The sequence below is a fragment of the Lolium perenne genome, chromosome 6 (assembly GCF_019359855.2).
Source record: "Lolium perenne isolate Kyuss_39 chromosome 6, Kyuss_2.0, whole genome shotgun sequence".
Lineage (NCBI taxonomy): Eukaryota > Viridiplantae > Streptophyta > Magnoliopsida > Poales > Poaceae > Lolium > Lolium perenne.
In genome coordinates this window covers 196,095,246-196,116,949 of record NC_067249.2, presented here as the reverse complement: position 1 = coordinate 196,116,949, position 21,704 = coordinate 196,095,246, and the positions used below count along the sequence as shown (strand labels likewise).

The window sequence follows — 21,704 nt, the reverse complement described above, 5'->3', positions numbered from 1 at the left end:
TCGATGAAGGATTCACTGTAAATGCTCACAGACAGGTATTCAGGGGGGTTTGATGTAACAGTTGAATAATGTACGAGTATGTAAAGTGCGAGAGTAATAATTGCAGCGAGTGACCCAATCCTTTTTAGCACAAAGGACAAGCCGGTTTGTTTACTTATAATGACCAAACGTTCTTGAGGACACACGGGATTTTAGTCTAGTGCTTTCGCTACATACGGCTAAATAATCTTCATTGTTGTGATAAGTGTTGTGTGGGTGAACCTATGCTAATGTACCGCCCTTCCTAGGACTAATACATACTTGTGATTATACCCCTTGCAAGCATCCGCAACTACAAGAAAGTAATTAAGAAATAAATCTAACCACAGCCTGAAACTACGAGATCTGCGATCCCTCCTGCATCGATATACCAACGTGGGTTTAGGTTTCTGTCACTCCGGCAACCCCGCAATTGGCAAACGAATACAAGATGCATTCCCCTAGGCCCATAAATGGTGAAGTGTCATGTAGTCGACGTTCACATGACACCACTAGAAGAATAACACCACAACTTAAATATCACACCATTGAATATTACTCAACCATAGTTCACTACTAACATTTAGACTTCACCCATGTCCTCAAGAACTAAACGAACTACTCACGAGACATCATACGGAACATGATCAGAGGTGATATGATGATGAATAACAATCTGAACATAAACTTGGTTCAATGGTTTCACTCAATAGCATCAACAACAAGTAGAAATCGATACCGGGAGAGTTTCCCCTATCAAACAATCAAGATCAAACCCAAATTGCTATGGCGGTGACGGTGTCCAGCGGTGATGACGGCGGTGATGATGGTGGAGATGATGATGATGGTGATGGCGATGATGTCCAGCTCGATGACGGTGACGATGGCGTCGATTTCCCCCTCCCGGAGGGAATTTCCCCGGCGGATTCCTGCCCGCCGGAGAGCTCTTTTCTCTCTGGTGTTCTCCGCCCCGCAGAGGCGGCTGTAACTCTTCGCGAGGTACCCTCTGTGGCTTAGGTCTTCGGGACGAAGGGTTTGGCGAAGAAAAGGAGGCGAAAGGGGTCGTGGGCCCTCCACACCACAGGCCGGCGCGGCCAGGGCCTGGGCCGCGCCGCCCTAGGGTGTGGGCCCACCCTGGCTGCTCCCCGGCTCCTCCTTGGCTTCCTTCGTCATCTTGAAAAATAGGATTTTTGGTATAATTTCCTTCCAGAGTTGATCTTCCGAAATATTGCGTTCTGACGGTGCTTTTTCCAGCAGAATCCTGGCTCCGGTGTTCGATCCTCCAATAACGATGAAACATGCAAAATAGATGAAATAACATAAGTAATGTGTCCCAATATGAAATATATCAATGAATAACAGCAAATTATGATATAAAATAGTGATGCAAATTGGACGTATCAGCGTCTCTGGAAGGTTTTCCGTATCGTGGCTCTCGGTACTGGGGGTTTCGCGACGGAGGCTATTTGTAGGCGGAAGGGCAGGTCAAGAGGCGGCACGGGGGCCCCACACCACAGGGCCGCGCGGCCAAGGGGCCGCGCCGCCTAGGGTGTGGCCCTCGTGGCCCCTCTTCGTCTCCTCTTCGGACTTACGGAAGCTTCGTGGCAAAATAGGACCCTGGGCGTTAATTTCGTCCAATTCCGAGAATATTTCGTTACTAGGATTTACGAAACCAAAAGCAAGAAAACAAGAATCGGCACTTCGGCATCTTGTTAATAGGTTAGTTCCAGAAAATGCACGAATATGACATAAAGTGTGCATAAAACATGTAGATAACATCAATAATGTGGCATGGAACATAAGAAATTATCGATACGTCGGAGACGTATCACTTGCCGCCGGGCAAAGCGCCAGGGCCCGACGGCTTCACGGCCGAGTTCCTGCAAAAGTGCTGGGGGGTGGTCAAGGGTGATTTCATGGCAGCCTTCGACAAGTTGTTCACGATGTGTGGGCGCGGATTTCAAGGCCTGAATCAGGCGTTGATGATCCTGCTACCTAAGCGCCCGGATGCGGCGGCGCTGGGTGATTATCGGCCGATCAGTCTTATTCACATCTTTGCCAAGCTGGTGGCTAAGACATTGGCATCCCGGCTGCCCCCCAGGATGGAGTCGCTGGTGGATCGTAACCAATGCGCGTTCATTCGCAAGCGGTGCATCCATGACAACTTTATGTTGGTCCAGCAGACTGCTAGATTCCTACACCGGAGGAAGGATCCGCGGGTGATGCTCAAGCTAGACATAGCTCGAGCGTTTGACTCCGTATCTTGGGGGTTCCTCATGGAGGTCCTCCGCAAGATCGGGTTTGGTCCAAGGTTCCGCGAGCTTGTGTCTATCCTGCTATCCACAGCGAGTGCCAGGGTGTTGCTCAACGGCGAGCCAGACCCCCCATCTGGCATCGGAGGGGCTTGAGACAGGGTGACCCCTTGTCGCCATCGTTGTTCGTCTTGATGATGAACTCGCTCAACAGGTTGCTGGCTAAGGCCATTGAGTTGGGTATTCTGAGACGCTTGGCTCGACAAGACTTGGTGACGTCGGTGTCGCTATATGCGGACGACGTGGTGATCTTCTGCCACCCAGATGAGACGGAGTTGCGCGCTGTCCGCGACATTCTGGAGCTCTTTGGGCATGCATCAGGATTACGCACCAACTTTGCCGAATGCACGGTGTCCCCCATCGCTTGTTCGGATGAGGAGGCCACTGCCGCCGCTGAGCTCATGGAATGCCAGCTGGCGCAGTTACCGGTGAAGTACCTTGGCATTCCGCTTTCCATTAGGAGGCTATCGGCTGCGTCTTTCCAGCCCCTGGTGGACCGCCTAGCTGACAAACTCCCCACCTGGCGGGCATCCTTGATGCCTAGGGCAGGGGCGTTTGGCGCTGATCCGCGCGGTACTCGCTGCAATCCCGCTGCACCAGCTGATGGTTCTTGGTCTTGATAAGAAGACGCTGAAGCAGGTTAACAAGATCCTGCGCGGGTTTCTCTGGGCTGGCTGGACAAACGCCAATGGTGGCAGCTGCCATGTCAACTGGTCCAGGTTGTGCCGCCCGCTGCGGCTCGGGGACCTGGGAATCCCCGATTTGCACCGCGGTCAGTTTGAGGGTGCGCTGGATTTGGAGGATGCGTACAGACCCCATGCGACCTTGGCGCGGGCTCGATATGCAGTTCTCGAAGGTGGAGTTGGATGTCTTTGCAGCCTCCACCTCGATGGAGGTCGGCAATGGGGAGTCTGCCCTCTTCTGGGAGGACAAATGGTTGGATGGCAGGTCCGTCAAAGAGATGGCGCCTGAGGTCTACGCGCTGGTACCTGAACGACGCAGGAAGGCGCGTACGGTACGCGAAGCGCTGATAGAACGCGCTTGGGTCCCTGACATTGCTGGCGCACCGAGCGCTCTCGCACTCTGGCAGTACGTGCAGCTATGGTGTAGACTCAGGGACATGCGGCTGTCAACGGACCAGGATAGGATGGTTTGGCGCTGGACAAGGGACCGCCAATACACATCCCGTTCTTGTTATGACACCCTCTTCCAGGGGGCCATCATCTTAGGATCTTGGAGACTGAATTGGAAATCCTGAGCGCCGCCAAGGGTGAAGTTCTTTATCTGGCTGGCCTGCCTTGATAGGTGTTGGACGGGCGAGAGGCTGGCACGGCGTGGCTTGCCGCATGCGCCTAGATGCCTGCTCTGCGACCAGTCGGTGGAGACCATGACGCACTTACTCACTAGGTGCTCTTTCTCCAGGACGATCTGGTATGAGGTCCTCTCGTGCATCCGATCCACTTCAGGTCCTCCCACGGTTGAGGGTGACTTCGCGGAGTGGTGGTCGCTGGTGGTGCGGACCGCCCCTCGCCAGCTGCGCAAAGGTACTTCGTCGATAATCATGCTTACATCGTGGTGGATTTGGAAACACCGGAATGCTGCGGTCTTCGACAACGCGCAACCTCCGGTGGCGTCCCTGTTCAACGACATTAGGGCCGAGGCACAGCAATGGTCGGACGCGGGAGCCCGGGGTGTCCGCCAGCTACTCCCCTAGATTAGCCTTCTTTTCTTGGGTCGAGTTGTAAGGTGGGGTGGTTGTCCTCTCGGGGACTTGTACATATAACCTTCTTTTCTATCAATGCATCGAAACGCAATGCTTTTACGTTTCAGCGAAAAAAATGGTATTCCATTGAAATCGTTCATTTTGTTTTTCATTGCCAATTGAATTCAGAGTTGAATTCTGTGCAACCAAACAGTGGCTTAGAAATTTAGAATCCGCGACACCGTGCCGATGCTCGTGTCCCTTCCACGGCCCACGGTGGACTTGGTCTACGTCGACCGGGGTCCAGATTCCGAGAATCCGAGTATATGCTCTCTCGTCTCGTCTCGTGGCTCTCTCGTGGGTGGTGGGAATCCGGTGCCACCGCTGCTTCCACCCCACGCCTGCCTGCTTCCACTAAAGCGTTATCCCCCGCGTGCCCCCATCCCGGCCGTCCACGCGCCCATCCGACGGCCCGCGATGCCCAAGCAACTGGCCCCGCCCGTCCGCCCGCCCGCGACGCTTTTTGCCCATATATCCTGGCCTCGCTCCGCCACGCCAGAAAGGAAGAGTGAATATCGTCGCAGTCCAGCCTCGGGCCCTGCGCTGCGCTGCCGCTGCTCCCTCGCCTCCGCCGCGCGAGATCAACTCCTCCGGTGAGGGATCTCTCTCCCTCCCTCTCCCTCGTCTGATCCTCTCGTCGGGGTGGTCGGTCGGATCGGTGGCTGTGGCGTGCGGTTCGCTGCTCGCGCTCGGTTCTGATGGTCAGGGGTGGGGGCTGTACGAGTGAGCGCATTTCCGGGCTCTTTGTCGCCTGCGGTTCCTTCCTCCGCTGCTTTTTTTTCGGTTACGAGTTCCTCCGGTTTGGTAGTTTTGGCGAGATCCTTTTGCGCCGTGCTTCCTCCGATGCTGATGGTGGTGCGTTTTGCGGTCAGATGATTCCGGCATAGTTCGTCCTTACTTTCTGGCTTGTGTTACCCCATTTTTTTCTTCTTATTTTTGCTCCACCGGGGATTTCCCCCCTTTACCGGCCTGAACATTTCGGTCTTCTCGAATGTTCTTCCGCCCGCGATTCAAGCACTCCTACTGAACGAATCCAGCCTCGAACTAGGCGTTGCCTTTTTCGTTTGGCGATTTTTGGCCCGGGTCTCCCGATTTAGTTCGATTTTTCTTCGGCAGTTGCAGAGGCATGGGTTCTTCTCCTCCTTTTTGGGCAACTATTTCACGCGATTAGTTTGCCAGACGTGTAGCAGCACCCGTCGTTTCCACCACTCCCCCGAATCTGTTCCTGGAGATGATTGTTTCCCCTATCGGTTCAAAGTTATTATTATTCGGTACCCGCATTTGCTCTCTGCTCCACCTCTAGTACCTGCGGATGATTCGTTTGCTATTTCTGGAAGAGAGCACGATTACTGTGATTGCGATACTTGTTCAGGCGAGGGAAGGTTCTTCGTCTCCGTCGGCTCATGTCGAGTTGTTTAGGGCGTGACGTCATCTCCCCATTTTATTTTATATATGGCCTGAGGTTATGCTCGCTTTGACTAGATTCTTAGTCCAAGGGCCTTAGCCCGAGTAGGTTCTTACTCTATCGGTTAAATTAGTGCTACTTGCTATAGCTGCTAGTATTGTTTGCTCATATCTTGCTAGGGTTCTTCTCAAGTTACTTACAAGGGAGGTGGTGCACTTTATACTAGTAGCCTTTTTATGTGGCTTTGCAGTTACTCCTGAATAGTGGACTTTCTCTGCCTTTTCAGCGTGTTGAATGCCAGCGAAGTTGCTTAGATGAGTTAGATCTGTCACTCTTTGCGACCATTTCAATTCATATGCGAATTGTTTTACCTGAAAAAAGGGTGCAAACGTAGGCATTCAGTTGGTCCTTCAGGCCATGGATAGTTTGTATTTTTTTTTTTTGACGGGTGGATGGTTTGTATTGGATAAGTGGACAGTTTGTTTTCTAGTATATGATGGTAAACAGGCAACCGAGCCCAACGTGCCCCATGTTCAGGAAACGTAAAACTTCCCGTATTCTTGGATATAACTAATGCCGAGTTTAGTGATAGTTACCAATACCAGGGTTCTTCGCATAGGAAGTTTTGAATCTACTGTTGTGTTAGGTTTATATTGTCATTGTTGACACTGGAAAGAGCTAATGTTCAGGATTAGGCAACTCATGCTAAACCATGAGAATACAGGGGCATGTTTTCTGCGTTGCATATGTGTGTGTAGATATGAAAGGATGCGCTATCTGTTTGATTGAATGCCAGAGCTCCTGCCTCTTTCCTTTGACATGATAATGATGTATATAATCAATAGGTGCACTGGTTTATTTACTGCAATACACTAAATAGTATTGGTATGAACAAATCATGTATGTTTACTGAAGAGCAAAGTACTGAAGGCCTGTCACATTGTTTACAATTTGGCAGCAATGAAAGTATTCAGTGGCAAGCAGAAGCATCTGCACTACTGTTCTCATCAATTTATTTATTCCATTTTCATTTTGCATTGTTCATGCATTAGAGATTAGTTCTTGACGGTCAAACATCAGGTTGAAATTTATCTGCCCATTTCATAGCTTGCACCATCAAACATGCAGTAGAGCAGTATTCAGATTAATATGTGGAGGATAACATTGTCAGCTTTCATAGTGTTGATGTTTAGTACTTTGTTTGTTGCATCATTTTTTTTTTACTTCTGTCATGTTTTTTCGCCCTACGGTTGGAGCCTTTTCTTAACATGTCTTTGTTCAAGTGTTTATGTTTTGCTTGTCAGTGTCCTTGATACAGATAATCTATTAACTCACTGATGATTATTTAGTTGTATTGGAAGTGGGCAGTTTGTTTTCTAGTATATGATGGTAAACCGGCAATGGAGCCCAACGTTACCCATGTTCAGGAAACGTAGAAATTCCTGTATTCTTGGATATTACTAATGCTGAGTTTAGTGATAGTTACCGATACCAGGGTTTTTCAGATGGGAAAATTTGAATGTACTGTTGTGTTTCATGCTTATGTAAGTTTATGTTATCACTGTTGACACTGTGGAAAGAGCTAATGCTCAGGATTAGGCAACTCATGCTAAACCATGAGAATGCAGGGGCATGTTTTCTGTGTTGCATATGTGTATGTAGATATGAAAGGATGCACTATCTGTTTGATTGAATGCCAGAGCTCCTGCCTCTTTCCTTTAACATGATAATTTTTTTTTTGAAACGGAGGCAAAAGCTTTGCCTCATCCATTAATTAAGAAGAAAGTGCATAGTTTTTAGGAGAAAACCATGCGAAAACCATACAAAGACACCACGGGGCCAAGGCCACACTCGCCACTCCACAAGAGCAAACCCACTCGAACACAGAGCTGATACAAGCGGACGACGACACACTCGCCAAGACTAGCTTGCCATCCAACCAAACCGGAGCGAAGACGCCGTGCCTACTATGGGAGGAGCAGATACGGGACACTCTACTATGGGAGGAGCAGATACGGGACACTCCAGCATAGCTGAAGAAGACAAACCTCTCAGTTGCGCCAAAACGACCTTGTCGCCCTCGCGACACAAAGTCGATGTCCTCAACACCGTCAAGATGACGAACATTCGGAGCCGCCGCTCCGACATACCGCTGGTCCGTCGCGCCCTGCACGTCCACCAAGGCCACCACCTTCCGGGGCCGCCGCCCCGACGTACCACCGCTCGCTCTCGAGCTGCAACGCCGCACGATTCGTCCACCCGCAACCCAAGCTGCACAGGGCAAACGGCCGCAGACCACGGGCATCACACCAACTCATCCGGGGCCGCCGCCCCGACATAACGTCCGACCGTCCCCACCAGGACGCATCAGACCGAGCCGACTGCCCTGCCGCCCACACGGCCAGGGTCGCCACCCAAGCTGTGGCAAGCCACATCCCCGCACCATAGAGATGTTGCCGCACCGCCTTCCGGGGCCGCCGCCCCGACTCACAGCCACCTACCCGAGGCCGCCGCCTCGGCATCCTCCAACGCAGACGGCAAGGCAACACAGCCCGACAAACAAGCCACCCTCGCCGAGTGAAGGTCATGCGCTCCAAAGACGAGGCCTCCAAGAAGGGAAGCGACGAGATCGCCGCCGTCGCCCGCTCCGGCCGAGGCAAGAGCTTGGGTTTTCACCCGGAGAGCACGAAGCCTTGAAGCTAGGAGAGGTAGGAGCTCCACAACGATGCCTTCAAGAAGGTGAACGGCGCCTCGAGGCGTCGCCATCGCCGGCACCGATCTAGTCGGGCAGAGCTTTCACCCGGAGCAAGCCCCCTCCTGTCGAGGCCTCCTACACCGGCAGGACAGCCATATGCCAGCCCGCAAACCATTGCCGTCGACCACCTCGCCCACCAATACTCCGTCGCTGCCCGGGGCAGCCGCCCCGGCACCCCACCAGAACCCTGCCGCAGCAGCCAGCAGCACCTCGCCCGCGACGAACTGCCGCAGCAGCGTCACGACGCCCAGACCGCGCCCTCCCCAGCACCACCGCGCCACACAGCGCCCGCCCGGACCACCCGAGCAGCAGCGCGCCTCCAGGGCCGCCCCCGCCGGCAACAGCAACTGCCGCCGCGCCCACCGCCCGCCGCACCACCTCCTGGCTCCCCGCTCGCCGGACAACCAACCAAGGCCCAGATCGGGCCCGGGTCGGCCCGCCCGCCGCCACCTGCTGCCGCGCCACGGCCACGCCGCCGCGGCCCGCAGCGCCCAGCCGCACCACCCGCCGCCGCAGCAGACGGGGACCCAGGGCCGCCGCCCTGGCTTCCTTCCTCCCAGCCGGCGACGCCCCACACGGGCCGGCCACCCCGACGAAGATCTCGGACCCACCCTGTAATACACTAAATAGTATTGGTATGAACAAAGCATGTATGTTTACTGAGGAGCAAAGTACTGAAGGCCTGTCACATTGTTTACGATTTAGCAGCAATAAAAGTATTCAGTTGCAAGCAGAAGCATCTGCACTACTTTTTTTCATCAATTTATTTATTCCATTTTCATTTTGCATTGTTCACGCATTAGAGATTACTTCTTGATGGTCAAACATCAGGTTGAAATTTATCTGCTCATTTCATAGCTTGCACCATCCAACATGCAGTAGAGCAGTATTCAGATTAATATGTGGAGGATAACGTTGTCAGCTTTCATAGTGTTGATGTTCAGTTCTCCCTCCGATCCAAATTAATTGACTCAACTTTGTCTAAATACGGATGTGTCTAGACGCGTTTGTTGATTAGATACATTTGTATCTAGACAAAGTTGAGTCAATTCATATGAACCGGATGGAGTACTTTGTTTGTTGCATGAGTTTTTTTTTTACTTCTGTCATGTTTTTTTGCCCTACAGTTGGAGCCTTTTCTTAACATGTCTTTGTTCAAGTGTTCATGTTTTGCTTGTCAGTGTCCTTGGTACAGATAATCTATTAACTCACTGATGATTATTTAATCATATAGCTATGGCTGAAGAAGCTGAGGGAAAGACCCGACAGGTAACAAGGATGCCCCCTGCTGCTCTCAATGAGCGTATCCTTTCTTCCATGTCCCAGAAGCACGTTGCTGCCCACCCATGGCATGACCTGGAGATAGGTATTGTGCACTCTCAGTTCTACGATAGTATCACATTTTTATGTTCTGCTAACATATGATTTTATATGCTTTATTGGTCTGTTATGTTCTATAAATTTTAACATTCACAAAATGCTTTGGTTTAAATTTATCTTAGCGGTAATTATATTTTCTTTTAAATGCAGGTCCAGGAGCTCCTGAGGTTTTCAACTGTGTAAGTTTATTTTCTAATACAGTAGTTAAGTTCTAAATTATATTTTATGTTCAAATCAAATTGATCGATACCAGATTGGAGCTTTACCTTCATGTTGTATTAAGTCTCATACTGTGCATATGGACTGAAATTCATCTTCCTGGTTACAAAGTCTCAAAATCTTCCTTTTGAAGCTTCCATGCGTGTATTAATTCCATAAAAGAAGATAGGGTCAGGTCCACTGAAACTTTCTGGGACAATGTAGAGTTTGAAATTCCTTCTACCAGTTTTGGTTTTCACACGATATACTAGTTCAGGCATGTCTCAAGTTGTCCTATTAACATTCTAATGTGCCAACCAAATGCTATTGAAAGATTGTTTTAACTAGATAAGGCAAGATTTTCTTTTCTGGAAAATTTTGCTTGTCTTTATCTGCTGCTGTTATTAAGTTCTGTACAGTGAAACACTGAAGTTAACAGACTTGTTTTTTCAATTGGCAGGTTATTGAGATTCCTAGAGGCAGCAAGGTTAAGTATGAGTTAGACAAAGGAACTGGTCTTATCAAGGTCAGCTAGCACTGAATCATTTGGGCTTTATGTGCATGTTTATACTATCCGTCAAATCCAAAGGGTGTCACTGAAATCTAATTGTTGGACTCAGAATGTACACAGAGAGATTTAAACACTATCAATTAACACTGCTAGGTATAAATAGAGGAGTTTTGTTAAAAAAATATTACTAGTAATTTTGTAAAGGGCATGCCTTAATAATCTTCCACTCACTGTAGGTTGCTTAGTAAGTAGTAACATACAGGAATGTGGAGGACTTGTATGCTACAACTACTTGTTTTCCGCTTTGACAAAAGAGAGCTTCAACTTTCAATTGTGTTTCAGGTTGATCGTGTTCTTTACTCCTCAGTTGTTTACCCACACAACTATGGTTTCATTCCACGCACACTGTGCGAGGATAATGACCCCATGGACGTCCTTGTCCTGATGCAGGTATGTGGTGGATGCAGAGTTTGAATGTTTGCACATTGTATTGCTCTGATCTAACATCACTTCTCTTTCTCTTGGATAGGAGCAAGTTGTTCCTGGCTGCTTCCTGCGTGCACGTGCTATTGGGCTTATGCCTATGATTGACCAGGTTAAATTTTCTCCATGCCTTGATTACTTTTAAGTTGCTTTGTTTCATGGTAGTAACAGACGAATTCATGCTTCATTTGCTTCTATTCTACCAACAATTAAGATCCTTTGATGCATGAGATTGCACAAACGGACTAAAAAGGGAAGAATTAGACTGCCATAACAAAAGTGGGTTGTAACTGACTGCTGAGTTCTTACATCTAGCTAATCATTTGGTGTCACTAGGGTGAGAAAGATGATAAGATCATAGCTGTCTGTGCTGATGACCCTGAATACCGTCACTTCAGAGACATCAGTGAACTTCCCAAGCATCGCCTTCAGGAGATTCGTCGCTTCTTTGAGGATTGTATGTTCCTAAACTATGATGTATCACTTTCCATTACAAAATTGTGTGTGCCAGACCATGAACTGCAGTAACTGGATTCTGACAATTGAACATGTGCTGTGTTGGTAGACAAGAAGAATGAAAACAAAGAGGTTGCAGTGAATGATTTCCTCCCAGCAGAAGATGCCATCAATGCAATCAAGTACTCAATGTGAGTTTTACTGCTTCATACTTCTGCAAATCATTTTGTTGCTGCTGTTTTTGATTTACTGTTGCGAGAACCAATTCTTTCCCTGAACCATTTCAAATGTCATACTGCAGGGACCTGTACGGTTCATACATCATCGAGGGCTTGAGGAAGTGATCTCCAGCAGCTCAACTGAAGATGCTACGCCATTCACTCGACTACTAATAGTAAAACAGACATTTATGTTAACATCATGATCGAAAACCATGGCTCAGGGATATATTACCTTCGGTTCATGCTGAGAACAAGTGTCAGTGCATTTTGTTTCCGTATATGCCATGTAAGGTCCAAGTATTTGACCTCTTGCTGGAACCTTTGCTGTCGAACCGTCACTTTGCAGAACGGTTGCTTAATAGAAAATCAGCTGTTACATCAAGGCTCATACTCATGTCAATACCTTATGTCATGTGTTGTTGGTACGTGTGGTTGCCTGGAGGTGCCTGGTATCTGCTTCTTTCATTTGTTCTGGGGAATATTTGATGTTATGAGTTTTTTCTGAGAGAATATATGGCACTTTATTGATTATAAGAAATCATTACATAGAGTCTTCCAGATGCAGTCTGGAGCAGAGTTTCCAAAATAGAAGAAACAAAGAGCTCTGCAGAACGAGCTAGAATATTTGCCGATTCATGAGTTTCTAAAAATAGAAGAAACAAAGAGCTCTGCAGAATGGGCTAGAATATATGCTCATTCAAGTTGAGGTGAAGTTTGCAGTCAAAGATTTAATATCCTGCGCCATAACACTGGCAAGACTACAATCCAACTTCGAAGCAAATAAAAAAGAGTTAATCTAGATACCGTCATTAGCTTCTGCCAATTCGTGCGCTGTGACCTCATCAATCAGCTCGCTGCAAGCAGCCTGATGTAGTTGGTTGCTTACAGCCAAGCAATCACCTGATGTTATTGTTGTTGCTACGCTGCAAGTAGCTAAGCAATCACCTGACGCTATTGGTTGTCGCAGTGTGTGGTTTGGTTTCTAGATAAGTTTTCTGTGAGCTCCCTCCGTTGTCAATATCATGGGCTACTCCAATCTCCTAGCAACCAGAGCGATGTTAGTTCAAAGAAAGTTAGAATTACGAGTCTATGGACATGTGCACTATCTTATTTGTCGTGCGATCTGGAATGCAGTGAAAGGAGACCAACTGCCTGAGCTACAGCATCTAAGCTGCATACGGGCTGCAACTGTAACTGCAGCCTGTGCATATGCAATATATGGAACAACAGGCGAAGGAAGCTTTTCGGCGAGGCAAACTGAGATTTGTGTTGCTGAAGTTGTGCAGCAGATCGGTACTCTGACTCCTCGTGTGTGTGTGTGTGTACGCAAACATGGTGTACACAAAAATGGTGATTAGTACTCTCAACCAATGACCATATCTGATTTATATTCTATAAAAAACACCTTCTTAGAAAGATAAAAGACGCATATCTGAACAAAAGTAAAGAGCATGGAAATGAATCTTGAGGGTGCTCCATTTATTCAGTATTACCCGACCTGAGACAGTACCACATACTGCCACCTCCGAAGTACGTACATACTTCAGTTATTGGACAACCCAAAGTATGAATACAGTGACATGTTCCAAAATCTCTACCTTCACGCCTCTTAAGGGAACCTAATGTCTGGTGATAATCTTCAGTTTCGGTGCTGATTTAACACTAACAAGCTAGCACACACTAGGGCAACTAAGCACCAAGCACATGAAGCATGATTGCGTTTTGAGCATGCATTCTGTTCTCTGCCTGGGGGAATACGATCGAGTTAGGGGCCTCAATTGCACCATCTGATACCTCCACCCCTCTCTCCGCAGGTAAACAATGCATAAGGAACGCTTTCGGACCAGCCATCTCCATCAGGGCTTCATCCACCTGCATGGACACAAACGTATTAGCCTGAGGGCCATCCCATGAGCAGAGACTAATGACTAAATGGTTAAACCATCATGAAATTTTATGAGCCAACTCCTAGTATTATTCTTTAAAATTTCTAAACAACAAACATAAGAAACAAGTCTGTGGTTTCTAGTAGCACAAAAAAATAGACTACAAATAAACAGGTACCAATAATCCAGTGGAAATGACAAGTCCACCAATCAAAACTGGTGTAAATTATTTAAAAAAAGAGGTAGACTGACCATGAATCCTTGGAATAGTTCTTTCCTTTCCTCAGCTTCCTCCTTTTGGCCCATGCTGGCCCAAACATCTGTATACACAACATCTGCTCCCTTAACTGCTTCCTTGGGATCATTAGTTATTTCAATCTTACTTCCAGCTTTCCTAGCAATCTCCACGGTTTTCGCATCTGGCTCAAAGCCCTTAGGACAAGCACATACAAAGTGGAAAGGAATCACAGCAGCCAATAGAAGCCATGAGTGCACAATATTGTTCCCATCTCCAACATAGACAACCTACATAGTAAATTAGGGGAACAGAGATAGAATTAGTCATCGTATAACAGAATTGCCACATACTTTTATTTCAAGGGTGATCTACCTTGGTGTTTTCAATACGACCAATGTGTTCAAGCATAGTAAGTGCATCAGCCATTATCTGACATGGATGGTTATAGTCCGTGAGACCATTTATGACAGGTACAGATGCATATTTGGCCAAGTCCAAGATATCCTGCCAAAATCATATGAGATGTTAGGAAGGTAATGCTCGGATAACTATACAGGAACTAGGTTGGGTTGAATTGTTAAATGCAATTGCATGAAGGCAGAATGGGAATAGCTTAGGAAGATAAAACATCTCAGCAATAAGCAAGCCAACAAAGCAGGAGAGTGAGGAAGTGAGTTCAGTGACTGATCCCAAACATCAATTAGATGTCAAGTCTACTGAAGAAATATATAAAACAAGCAAACGAAGAAGCATGGCAGAAAGTAAATGCCACAGTAACATTGTTTGATCATCAAATTCACGCAACCAAATATTTCCAGGTTGGCTGTTAGACAATTACTCCCTCCGCTCCATAATTCTTGTCACGGTGAATTAAAACTACAACAAGAATTATGGAACAGAGGGAGTAGAATGAAACAACTTACTATTTCTTTTTTTTTCTTTTTTTTGAGAATAAACAACTTACTATTTCAGTTACAACTACCGTTACCAAGGTTGATGCTTCATACTAATAGGTTTCAGCTTGGGAAATATCTTTCTTTTATCCGCCGCTAATGGTCAGAGTAGATATCTAACTTTGCTTCAGCACCAAAGAAATAACAAGAAATAACATTTATGTCTTGATTGCAATCATTAGGCACCATGAAACGAACAGTTTGAATATTAAGGAATTTGATTTAGTATATGCAGAGTTTCCAGTAAACTGGTAGAGTATACATTTCATAAACCATGATCATGCAACTAATAATCATACCTGGTGAGCAAAAACCCTAGCCATAATGATGTCATTATATCCAGAAAGCACCCGGGCAACATCACGAGTCTCCTCACGCTTGCCCATCTGGATATCATCAGGGCCCAAATAAATGGCATGCCCACCAAGCAAGAAGAATCCTGTTTCAAATGAAACACGGGTCCTCATCGATGGCTTGGCAAATATCATTGCCATTGACTTTCCTTTGAATGGTTGGAAGCTCCTGTCTCCTGACTTTATCTTTGCCTTAACCTCAATCGCTCGGTTAAGGATCTTCATGATTGTATCTTTGTCAAAATCATTGATATGAAGAAAATCCTTAGGAATCTGTTTGGCTGCAAGAAAATTAGTACTGTTAATGACGTTACCAAAATATTTTTTTGCATCTTCATTAATAGAACTTTCTTTTGATGCCCAAAACTTCTAGAATGTACACCTTAGCTTCCATCACTCAAATATTTTTTGGGAAAAATAGCAGGATGAAACAACATTGAATCACAAAGCTACATATTTACAACAAAATGTCTCTCTTTCTCCCCCAGTGGTTGATACTGGTGAGGACTGTGGAATAAAACTAAAGTAAGCACAACATAACAGTGATGATGGGAACACGCAAGGAGAAGGTAGGCTTTGCTTTATGTCAAACCAGAAAATTCAGCACTCCTTCTGTCCCAAAAAAGATGTCGCAGATTTTTCAAAACTTCGGTGTATCTAGACGCGATTTAGTGTATAGATACATCAAAATTTAGACAAATCTGTGACATCCTCTTTGGGATGGAGGGAGTACAATTCTTGCTTGATCACCATATGATTAGTGTGATCTATGGATTATCATTACAGGTGATTTTTCATCCAGTGCCACAGAAAAAGGAAAATGGTCACCAGAAGCTGATGGTCAACCTAGTTGGGTCCAAGTTTTGTTCAACCAATATTATATTTCAAAAGCCGCCGCAAATATTTGGGCACTGTCTGTCAGCAACTACTAACAACTCTATTTAGATCAATAGAGCCTAAATAACAGGAGGCTTGGTTCCATTTAATAAACGAAACCCATGTGTTTGGTACAGATGTCTCACAAGCAACTAAACAGGACATGGGAAAGCCTTTTCAGGATTACAAGGAAGCATCATTTTTCATCCAGTGCCACAGAAAAAGGTGAAGCTGATGGTCAACCTAGTTGGGTCCATGTTTTGTTCAGCCATTATTATGTTTCAAATGCCACTGCAAATATATGGGCACCTGGGCAGTGTCAGAAACTACTACAGTAACTATCTTTTTAGATCAATATAGGGCCCCAAAAAGGGAGGCCCCGGCTCCATTTCATGAACAAACCAGGAGTTCTGTACAGAAGTCTCAGAATTGGCAGAGGAGGCAGCCCTAGAAACTAACCAAGTTTCGCAGTACACTGCCACGCTGATTACTCCCTGATTCTCAAATCTTTTCGAGAAGAAAACAACCCCACCAGAACCCTAGTTACTGGGCAGCCCACAAACAGCCGAAAGACAGTTCAATGCGGGCGTAGAGACCCTAACCTTCTTTCCCCAGCGAGGAGACCGCGGCAGGGCTGGACACTGCGGCGGCCGCGACCCCGCGGCGGGCGCCGGGGGCGGCAATTGGTCGCGCTGAGGGCGGGTGGAAGGGGAGCGACTGTGGGCGCCGGGTGGAGGGAGGGGCGGAGAGGACGAGGTGGCCGCCGGAAATCGCCGCCGCAGCCATCGCGCGGAGTTGCTTCAGCGGCTGCTGGCGGCGGCGGGTGGAAGTCGGGGAAGAGTGAGGCTACTACTGGAAATCCGGCGGCTGGTTGATGCTGGAAAGGTCGGGAAGGGACGGGCCAGCTGGGAAATGTGGGGGCGTATACATATACGGTATATGGAACCTGGCCTTGGTACTAGGGCCTTTTTTTTTTTTTTTGAACAATTGTAGGGTGCTGAGCATCCTAATTGCATTACTCATAGGTATTGTACCGATACAAACATTGTTCGTGACGGTGGCAATCTGTTGATTGCTACAGAAACGGGACAAGAAGATGATCTATGAGCAAGATTATTGCAAGAACATAAAGGCGAGACTCTAGGTAGAGTTTTTGCCTGTTGAGCACAGTTATGGGCAATGACATTGAGAGTTCTGTTGATGTGCATGATCCTTGGATGAAGTAGTTGTAGTTTTTCCTGAAATTGGACCGCTTGTCTTCTAATCTCCCACATGACAGTTGGATTTGCTCCTCCATTCGCCTGAACCGCTTTTGCTAAGCTGAGATTATTTGTGAGGAAAAAAGGTTCCTGCAAGAGAAGAGAAAAGGCGATATTCGCTGCAATTAACAGGCCTTCTGTCTCTGCTTGGATTGGAGTGGAGACTGGAGGAGTTTTTGCTGAAATGAAAACATCAGTTGTACTGGGGCCTATTTGGAAGGGTGGTCTTTGTGTTGTGTCATTGTGTGGGAAAATGGGCATCAACCATTCCAACTTCCAAAATGATCTTAGCATTTACCTAAAAAAAGCAAGACAATGTTACATTTACAGAATTATTTTACGGACTAACCTTAACAAAAAATTATATAGGTCCATAGAAGTAGCATTGAAAAAAAAACATGATCTTAGCATTTTCATGTTGTCGAGCTATGTATTCTTACAAAGACTTCCTTTTCGAACTAAGCAGAGCACTGTGGTGTACAACTTCGGATTGTTTATCATACTTCCATTTTGGAATATATCAATATGTCAATTGGAAGATAAAAACATTTGAATGAAGAAGATAGGGTCTTTCCTTAGGTATTGACATGGTTGTCAACTAATTTGCATGACGCATTCGGCTCTTGGAATGCCTTCTCCCCACTTGAATGAATTTTATTTCTACTTTTCTCTACTTTTAGTGCCAACAGGAGGTTATTTCTCCTACTCGAGTCTTGGCCTTGAATCCTTATCATTTAGAAGCAAATAAAGCATGCGATCTTGATTGTGACTACTCCAATTCTATCAGTACATATCTGGGTCATGCATTCTTATCACCTATTGATGCATAATGAATTCAGGAATTTAACTTTAGGTGTTCAAATTTCATCAAACACAAAACATAAAGGTAAAAAACTGAAGATGGTCTGGGCCTTCAAGCCAATAAAAGTAAAACTTGGCCATTGTAGCAAAATGATAAAGGAAATTACAGTAGGACCATATGATATGCCGTAGCTTGGAGGCACATATATACCAACATCACACTTCACTTGTAAGAAGAATCCGCCATACAGGAGTTGGTTCCCATTTTTCTCTCAAACGCACACCGAAGCGTGTGTCTTTGTGTATTAGAAGAAAACCGCAGCCAAAGCGAGTGGTACACCAGCGTAGCCAACCTACTGAAAGGACACGGATGTCGCCTAGAGGGGGGGATGAATAGGCGATTTAAAACTTTTACGAGATGGGCTTAACAAATGCGGAATAAAACTAGCGTTTACTTTGTCAAGCCCAAAGCCTATATACTATTGTTCACCTATGTGCACCAACAACTTATTCTAAGCAATGGTTCACCTATGTGCACCAATAACTTATGCTAAGCAATACAAGCAAGTATGTGATAGCAAGATATATATAACTTCAAGCACGATGGCTATCACAAGGTAAAGTGCATAAGTAAAGAGCTCGGGTATAGAGATAACCGAGGCACGCAGGAGACGATGATTTATCCCGGAGTTCACACTCTTGCGAGTGCTAATCTCCGGTGGAGAGGTGCGGTTGCTTAGCGCTCCCGAACGCCACAAGAGGCTCACCTTGAGGTGTGGTTGCTCGATGCACACCAACGCCACAAAGGCCTCACCCCAAGATGCGGTACTCACACCACACACCGAACGCCACGAAGGCGCCTCACCTAAATCTCCGGTGACCCTCGCCACAAAGGCCTAGGTCACGGTTCCACTAACGGATTTCCTTCGAGGCGGAAACCGGGCCTTACACAAAGATTGGGGCACACATCCACAACTTAATTGGAGGCTCACAACAAACCACCACAAAGGCGTAGAATCCGTCTAGGGTTCCAAGAACCCAAGAGTAACAACCTTCTTGCTTTCACCACCACGAATCACCGTGGAGAACTCAAACCGATGCACCAAATGCAATGGCAAGAACACCACAAAGATGCTCAAGTCCTTCTCTCTCAAATTCCAACAAAGCTACAAAAGCTATTGGGGGAATAAGAGAGGAAGAACAAAGGAATTCACAAAGAACACCAAGATCAAGATCTAGAGAGTTCCACTCACAAAGAGATGGATTTGATTGGTAGAAATGTAGATCTAGATCTCCTCTCTCTTTTCCCTCAAATGGGGGCAAGAATCATGGAGGGGTTGAGAGATAGTGCAAGCTTCTCTAGTTCAACAATGGAGGAGAGAGAGAGTGAGAGAAGCCACAGCCCAAGGAGGAAGAAGGGGGGTATTTATACCCCCCAAGAAAATCGAGCCGTTGGGCAAAACCAGGGCCGGATAATCCGGCCTAAGTAAGGGCCGGATAATCCGCCCCCCCCCCCCCCCGGATAATCCGGCCTCAGGGACAAAACCTGGTAAAAATCCGGCCAAAGTCCGGCCCCTGTCCAGAGCTGCTTTTCTTCTGGTCCTTAGCCGATTTCGAGGGGGCCGGATATTTCCGAAATATCCGGCCCGGAAAATCCGGCCTGGCAAACTGCAGAAACACCAAAACTAAAACGGGCATAACTTTAGCATCCGGACTCCGATTTTGATGATCTTGGGCTTGTTTTGAAGCTAGGAACAAGCTCTACAAGATCATGCAGGAAACCATCATAGTCCAACAAGGGAGGATAGAAACAAATTATGAAAGGTTTGACCTATCTAAAAAAGACATACCGGTAAAACCTCCAATCTCGAAAATGCAACAAGTTGCCCGTGCAAAAACCATTCTTGATGAACTAGAGCTTGTCATGAGAATAAGCACAAGCTCTAAATCATCACATGGATAAGATCCAAATAACAACCAAGAAAGATGATGAATCAAACTCGAAAACGCAACAAGTGATCTATGCGAAATCCGTTTTCGATGAACTAGAACTTGTCATGAGAATAAGCACAAGCTCTAAAACATCACATGGATAAGGTCCAAGTAACAACCAAGAAAGATGATGCAAGGATGCAAAGGTTTGAGCTCTCTCCGAACGATACGATCGAGTTACTCACTCGAGAGCCCTCTTGATAGTACGGCAACTAAACTATAAACCGGTCTCCAACTACACTATGAGACCGGTGAGAAAGAAACCCTATCAAGAGCAAACCTTATACTTGTGCATTCCACTTGAGCTCGATGACGACGATCTTGACCTCAACAAGATGGAACGCCTTTCTTGCTTGTGCTTGCTTGACGAAGTCTTGTGGATTGCTCCCCCATAATCCACCATGGAAGAGCTTCTTCTTCGGCGCATCTTCACATAACCATGACCACCATGTGGATTTCTCCCCCATAATCCACCATGGGAGAGCTTCTTCTTCGGCGCATCTTCACATATCCATGATCACCATATGGATGGCAAGACTCAAGCAAAGGATCTCTTCGAGATGGCTCATCTTGAACTTGCACTTCATTTCTCCATGGCAAGCTTCAAGCTTATGAACTCTTCGAGTTGGCTCATCTTGAATTTGCACTTCATTCTTCATTCTTCATCATATTGATGTCTTGAAGTAACTTGAGGGCTCACTTCATCTTCATCTTCAAGACATACTTGACACTTGATATCCTTCATCAATTTCTTCTTATTGCAACCTTGAAGCCAACAAATGGTTCAAGAATTGCCTATGGACAACTCCTACAAATATAACTCAATGCAAACATTAGTCCATAGGGATTGTCATTAATTACCAAAACCACACATGGGGGCTCCATGCACTTTCAATCTCCCCCATTTTGGTAATTGATGACAATCTCTTTGAGAGGGTTTATATAAGGAATTTAAGTAACAGATAAGTTGAATATATAGAGCAAACTCCCCCATAATATATGCATGTGTGAATGATCTTGACTTTCATTGCATATATTGGCATTCAAAGCCTACTGGAGTTTCCTCTAAATATTCAACTATGCAAAGCAACAAGATGCAATGCAATAAAGGCACATGCTTAAGCACAAAGCAAAGACATAACCAAATTCCCTTAAACCCTCCAAACTTCTCCCCCATTGGCACCAATTGCCGAAATGGGTGAAAAATTTAGAAGGCCAATATAGTGAGAGTTCCTCCATAGTGTGTGCATTTCTCATAATTTGAGTGGAATCAAATGCACATATCCAATGACGAATATTCGGAAGGAATCACACTATAGATAGGATCAAAGATTGCAAAAAGATAACAAAGTCAAGAAGCTTCAACAAATGAAGCAAGCAACCAAATGAACCACAAAGAGGATACCAAAAGAAAGATAGATATTATGATAAGATCAAGAAGATTGCTCTAAATAATATGAGGAAGCTCCCCAAGATTTGTGCACAAAACTAGACAATTTGCATTGGAGTATAAAGTGCACAAACATGGAATCATCACTCCCATAATATCATTCAAAAACAAAAGATACCAAGTGAATCAAACTCTAATGATCACCACAAAATAGTGCTCTAAATCAAATGAGGAAGCTCCCCAAGGTACATGCATAAAATAAAATGTTGCATTTGAATAAAATATGCATAACATGGAATCCTCACTCCCTCATTTAAAACACAAACATTTGTAATAGATCATAGATAGAAAAATAAGCTAAACACTTGCAACAAACAAATAGTTGAGCAACAAGTAAGAGGCACCATAATAAAAAGGCTCAACCAAGAGGATATGTGAAAGGCATGATAAAGCAT

General features: G+C 46.0%; 2 protein-coding genes across 2 annotated transcripts; one reads left to right on the top strand and one right to left on the bottom strand.

Moving 5' to 3' along the window:
- The first annotated feature begins 4,576 nt into the window (after window positions 1-4,576).
- LOC127306508 (soluble inorganic pyrophosphatase) lies at window positions 4,577-11,889 on the top strand. The gene is made up of 9 exons (XM_051337151.2): window positions 4,577-4,685; window positions 9,487-9,618; window positions 9,783-9,811; window positions 10,291-10,356; window positions 10,684-10,791; window positions 10,871-10,936; window positions 11,161-11,281; window positions 11,390-11,471; window positions 11,582-11,889. The coding sequence occupies exons 2-9, from the start codon at window positions 9,489-9,491 to the stop codon at window positions 11,622-11,624; spliced, it is 645 nt and encodes a 214-aa protein (XP_051193111.1). The 5' UTR covers window positions 4,577-4,685; window positions 9,487-9,488; the 3' UTR covers window positions 11,625-11,889.
- Window positions 11,890-12,959: 1,070 nt separating this feature from the next.
- On the bottom strand, window positions 12,960-16,713 carry LOC127306507 (ornithine carbamoyltransferase, chloroplastic). Its single transcript, XM_051337150.2, has 5 exons — window positions 16,410-16,713; window positions 14,878-15,212; window positions 13,998-14,129; window positions 13,640-13,912; window positions 12,960-13,373 (listed from the first exon to the last, which is right to left on the bottom strand). Exons 1-5 carry the CDS (start codon window positions 16,591-16,593, stop codon window positions 13,191-13,193), a joined length of 1,107 nt encoding a protein of 368 aa, XP_051193110.1. The 5' UTR covers window positions 16,594-16,713; the 3' UTR covers window positions 12,960-13,190.
- Window positions 16,714-21,704: the final 4,991 nt, after the last annotated feature.

Coding starts and splice junctions, on each gene's coding strand:
- LOC127306508 (XM_051337151.2), top strand. CDS start 9,489: ATGGCTGAAGAAGCTGAGGGAAAGACCCGACAGGTAACAAGGATGCCC. Junction 9,812..10,290: donor CTCCTGAGGTTTTCAACTGT/GTAAGTTTATTT, acceptor TTCAATTGGCAG/GTTATTGAGATTCCTAGAGG. Junction 10,792..10,870: donor ACGTCCTTGTCCTGATGCAG/GTATGTGGTGGA, acceptor TCTCTTGGATAG/GAGCAAGTTGTTCCTGGCTG.
- LOC127306507 (XM_051337150.2), bottom strand. CDS start 16,593: ATGGCTGCGGCGGCGATTTCCGGCGGCCACCTCGTCCTCTCCGCCCCT. Junction 13,913..13,997: donor GTCGTATTGAAAACACCAAG/GTAGATCACCCT, acceptor TTTACTATGTAG/GTTGTCTATGTTGGAGATGG. Junction 13,374..13,639: donor AACTATTCCAAGGATTCATG/GTCAGTCTACCT, acceptor GTGTCCATGCAG/GTGGATGAAGCCCTGATGGA.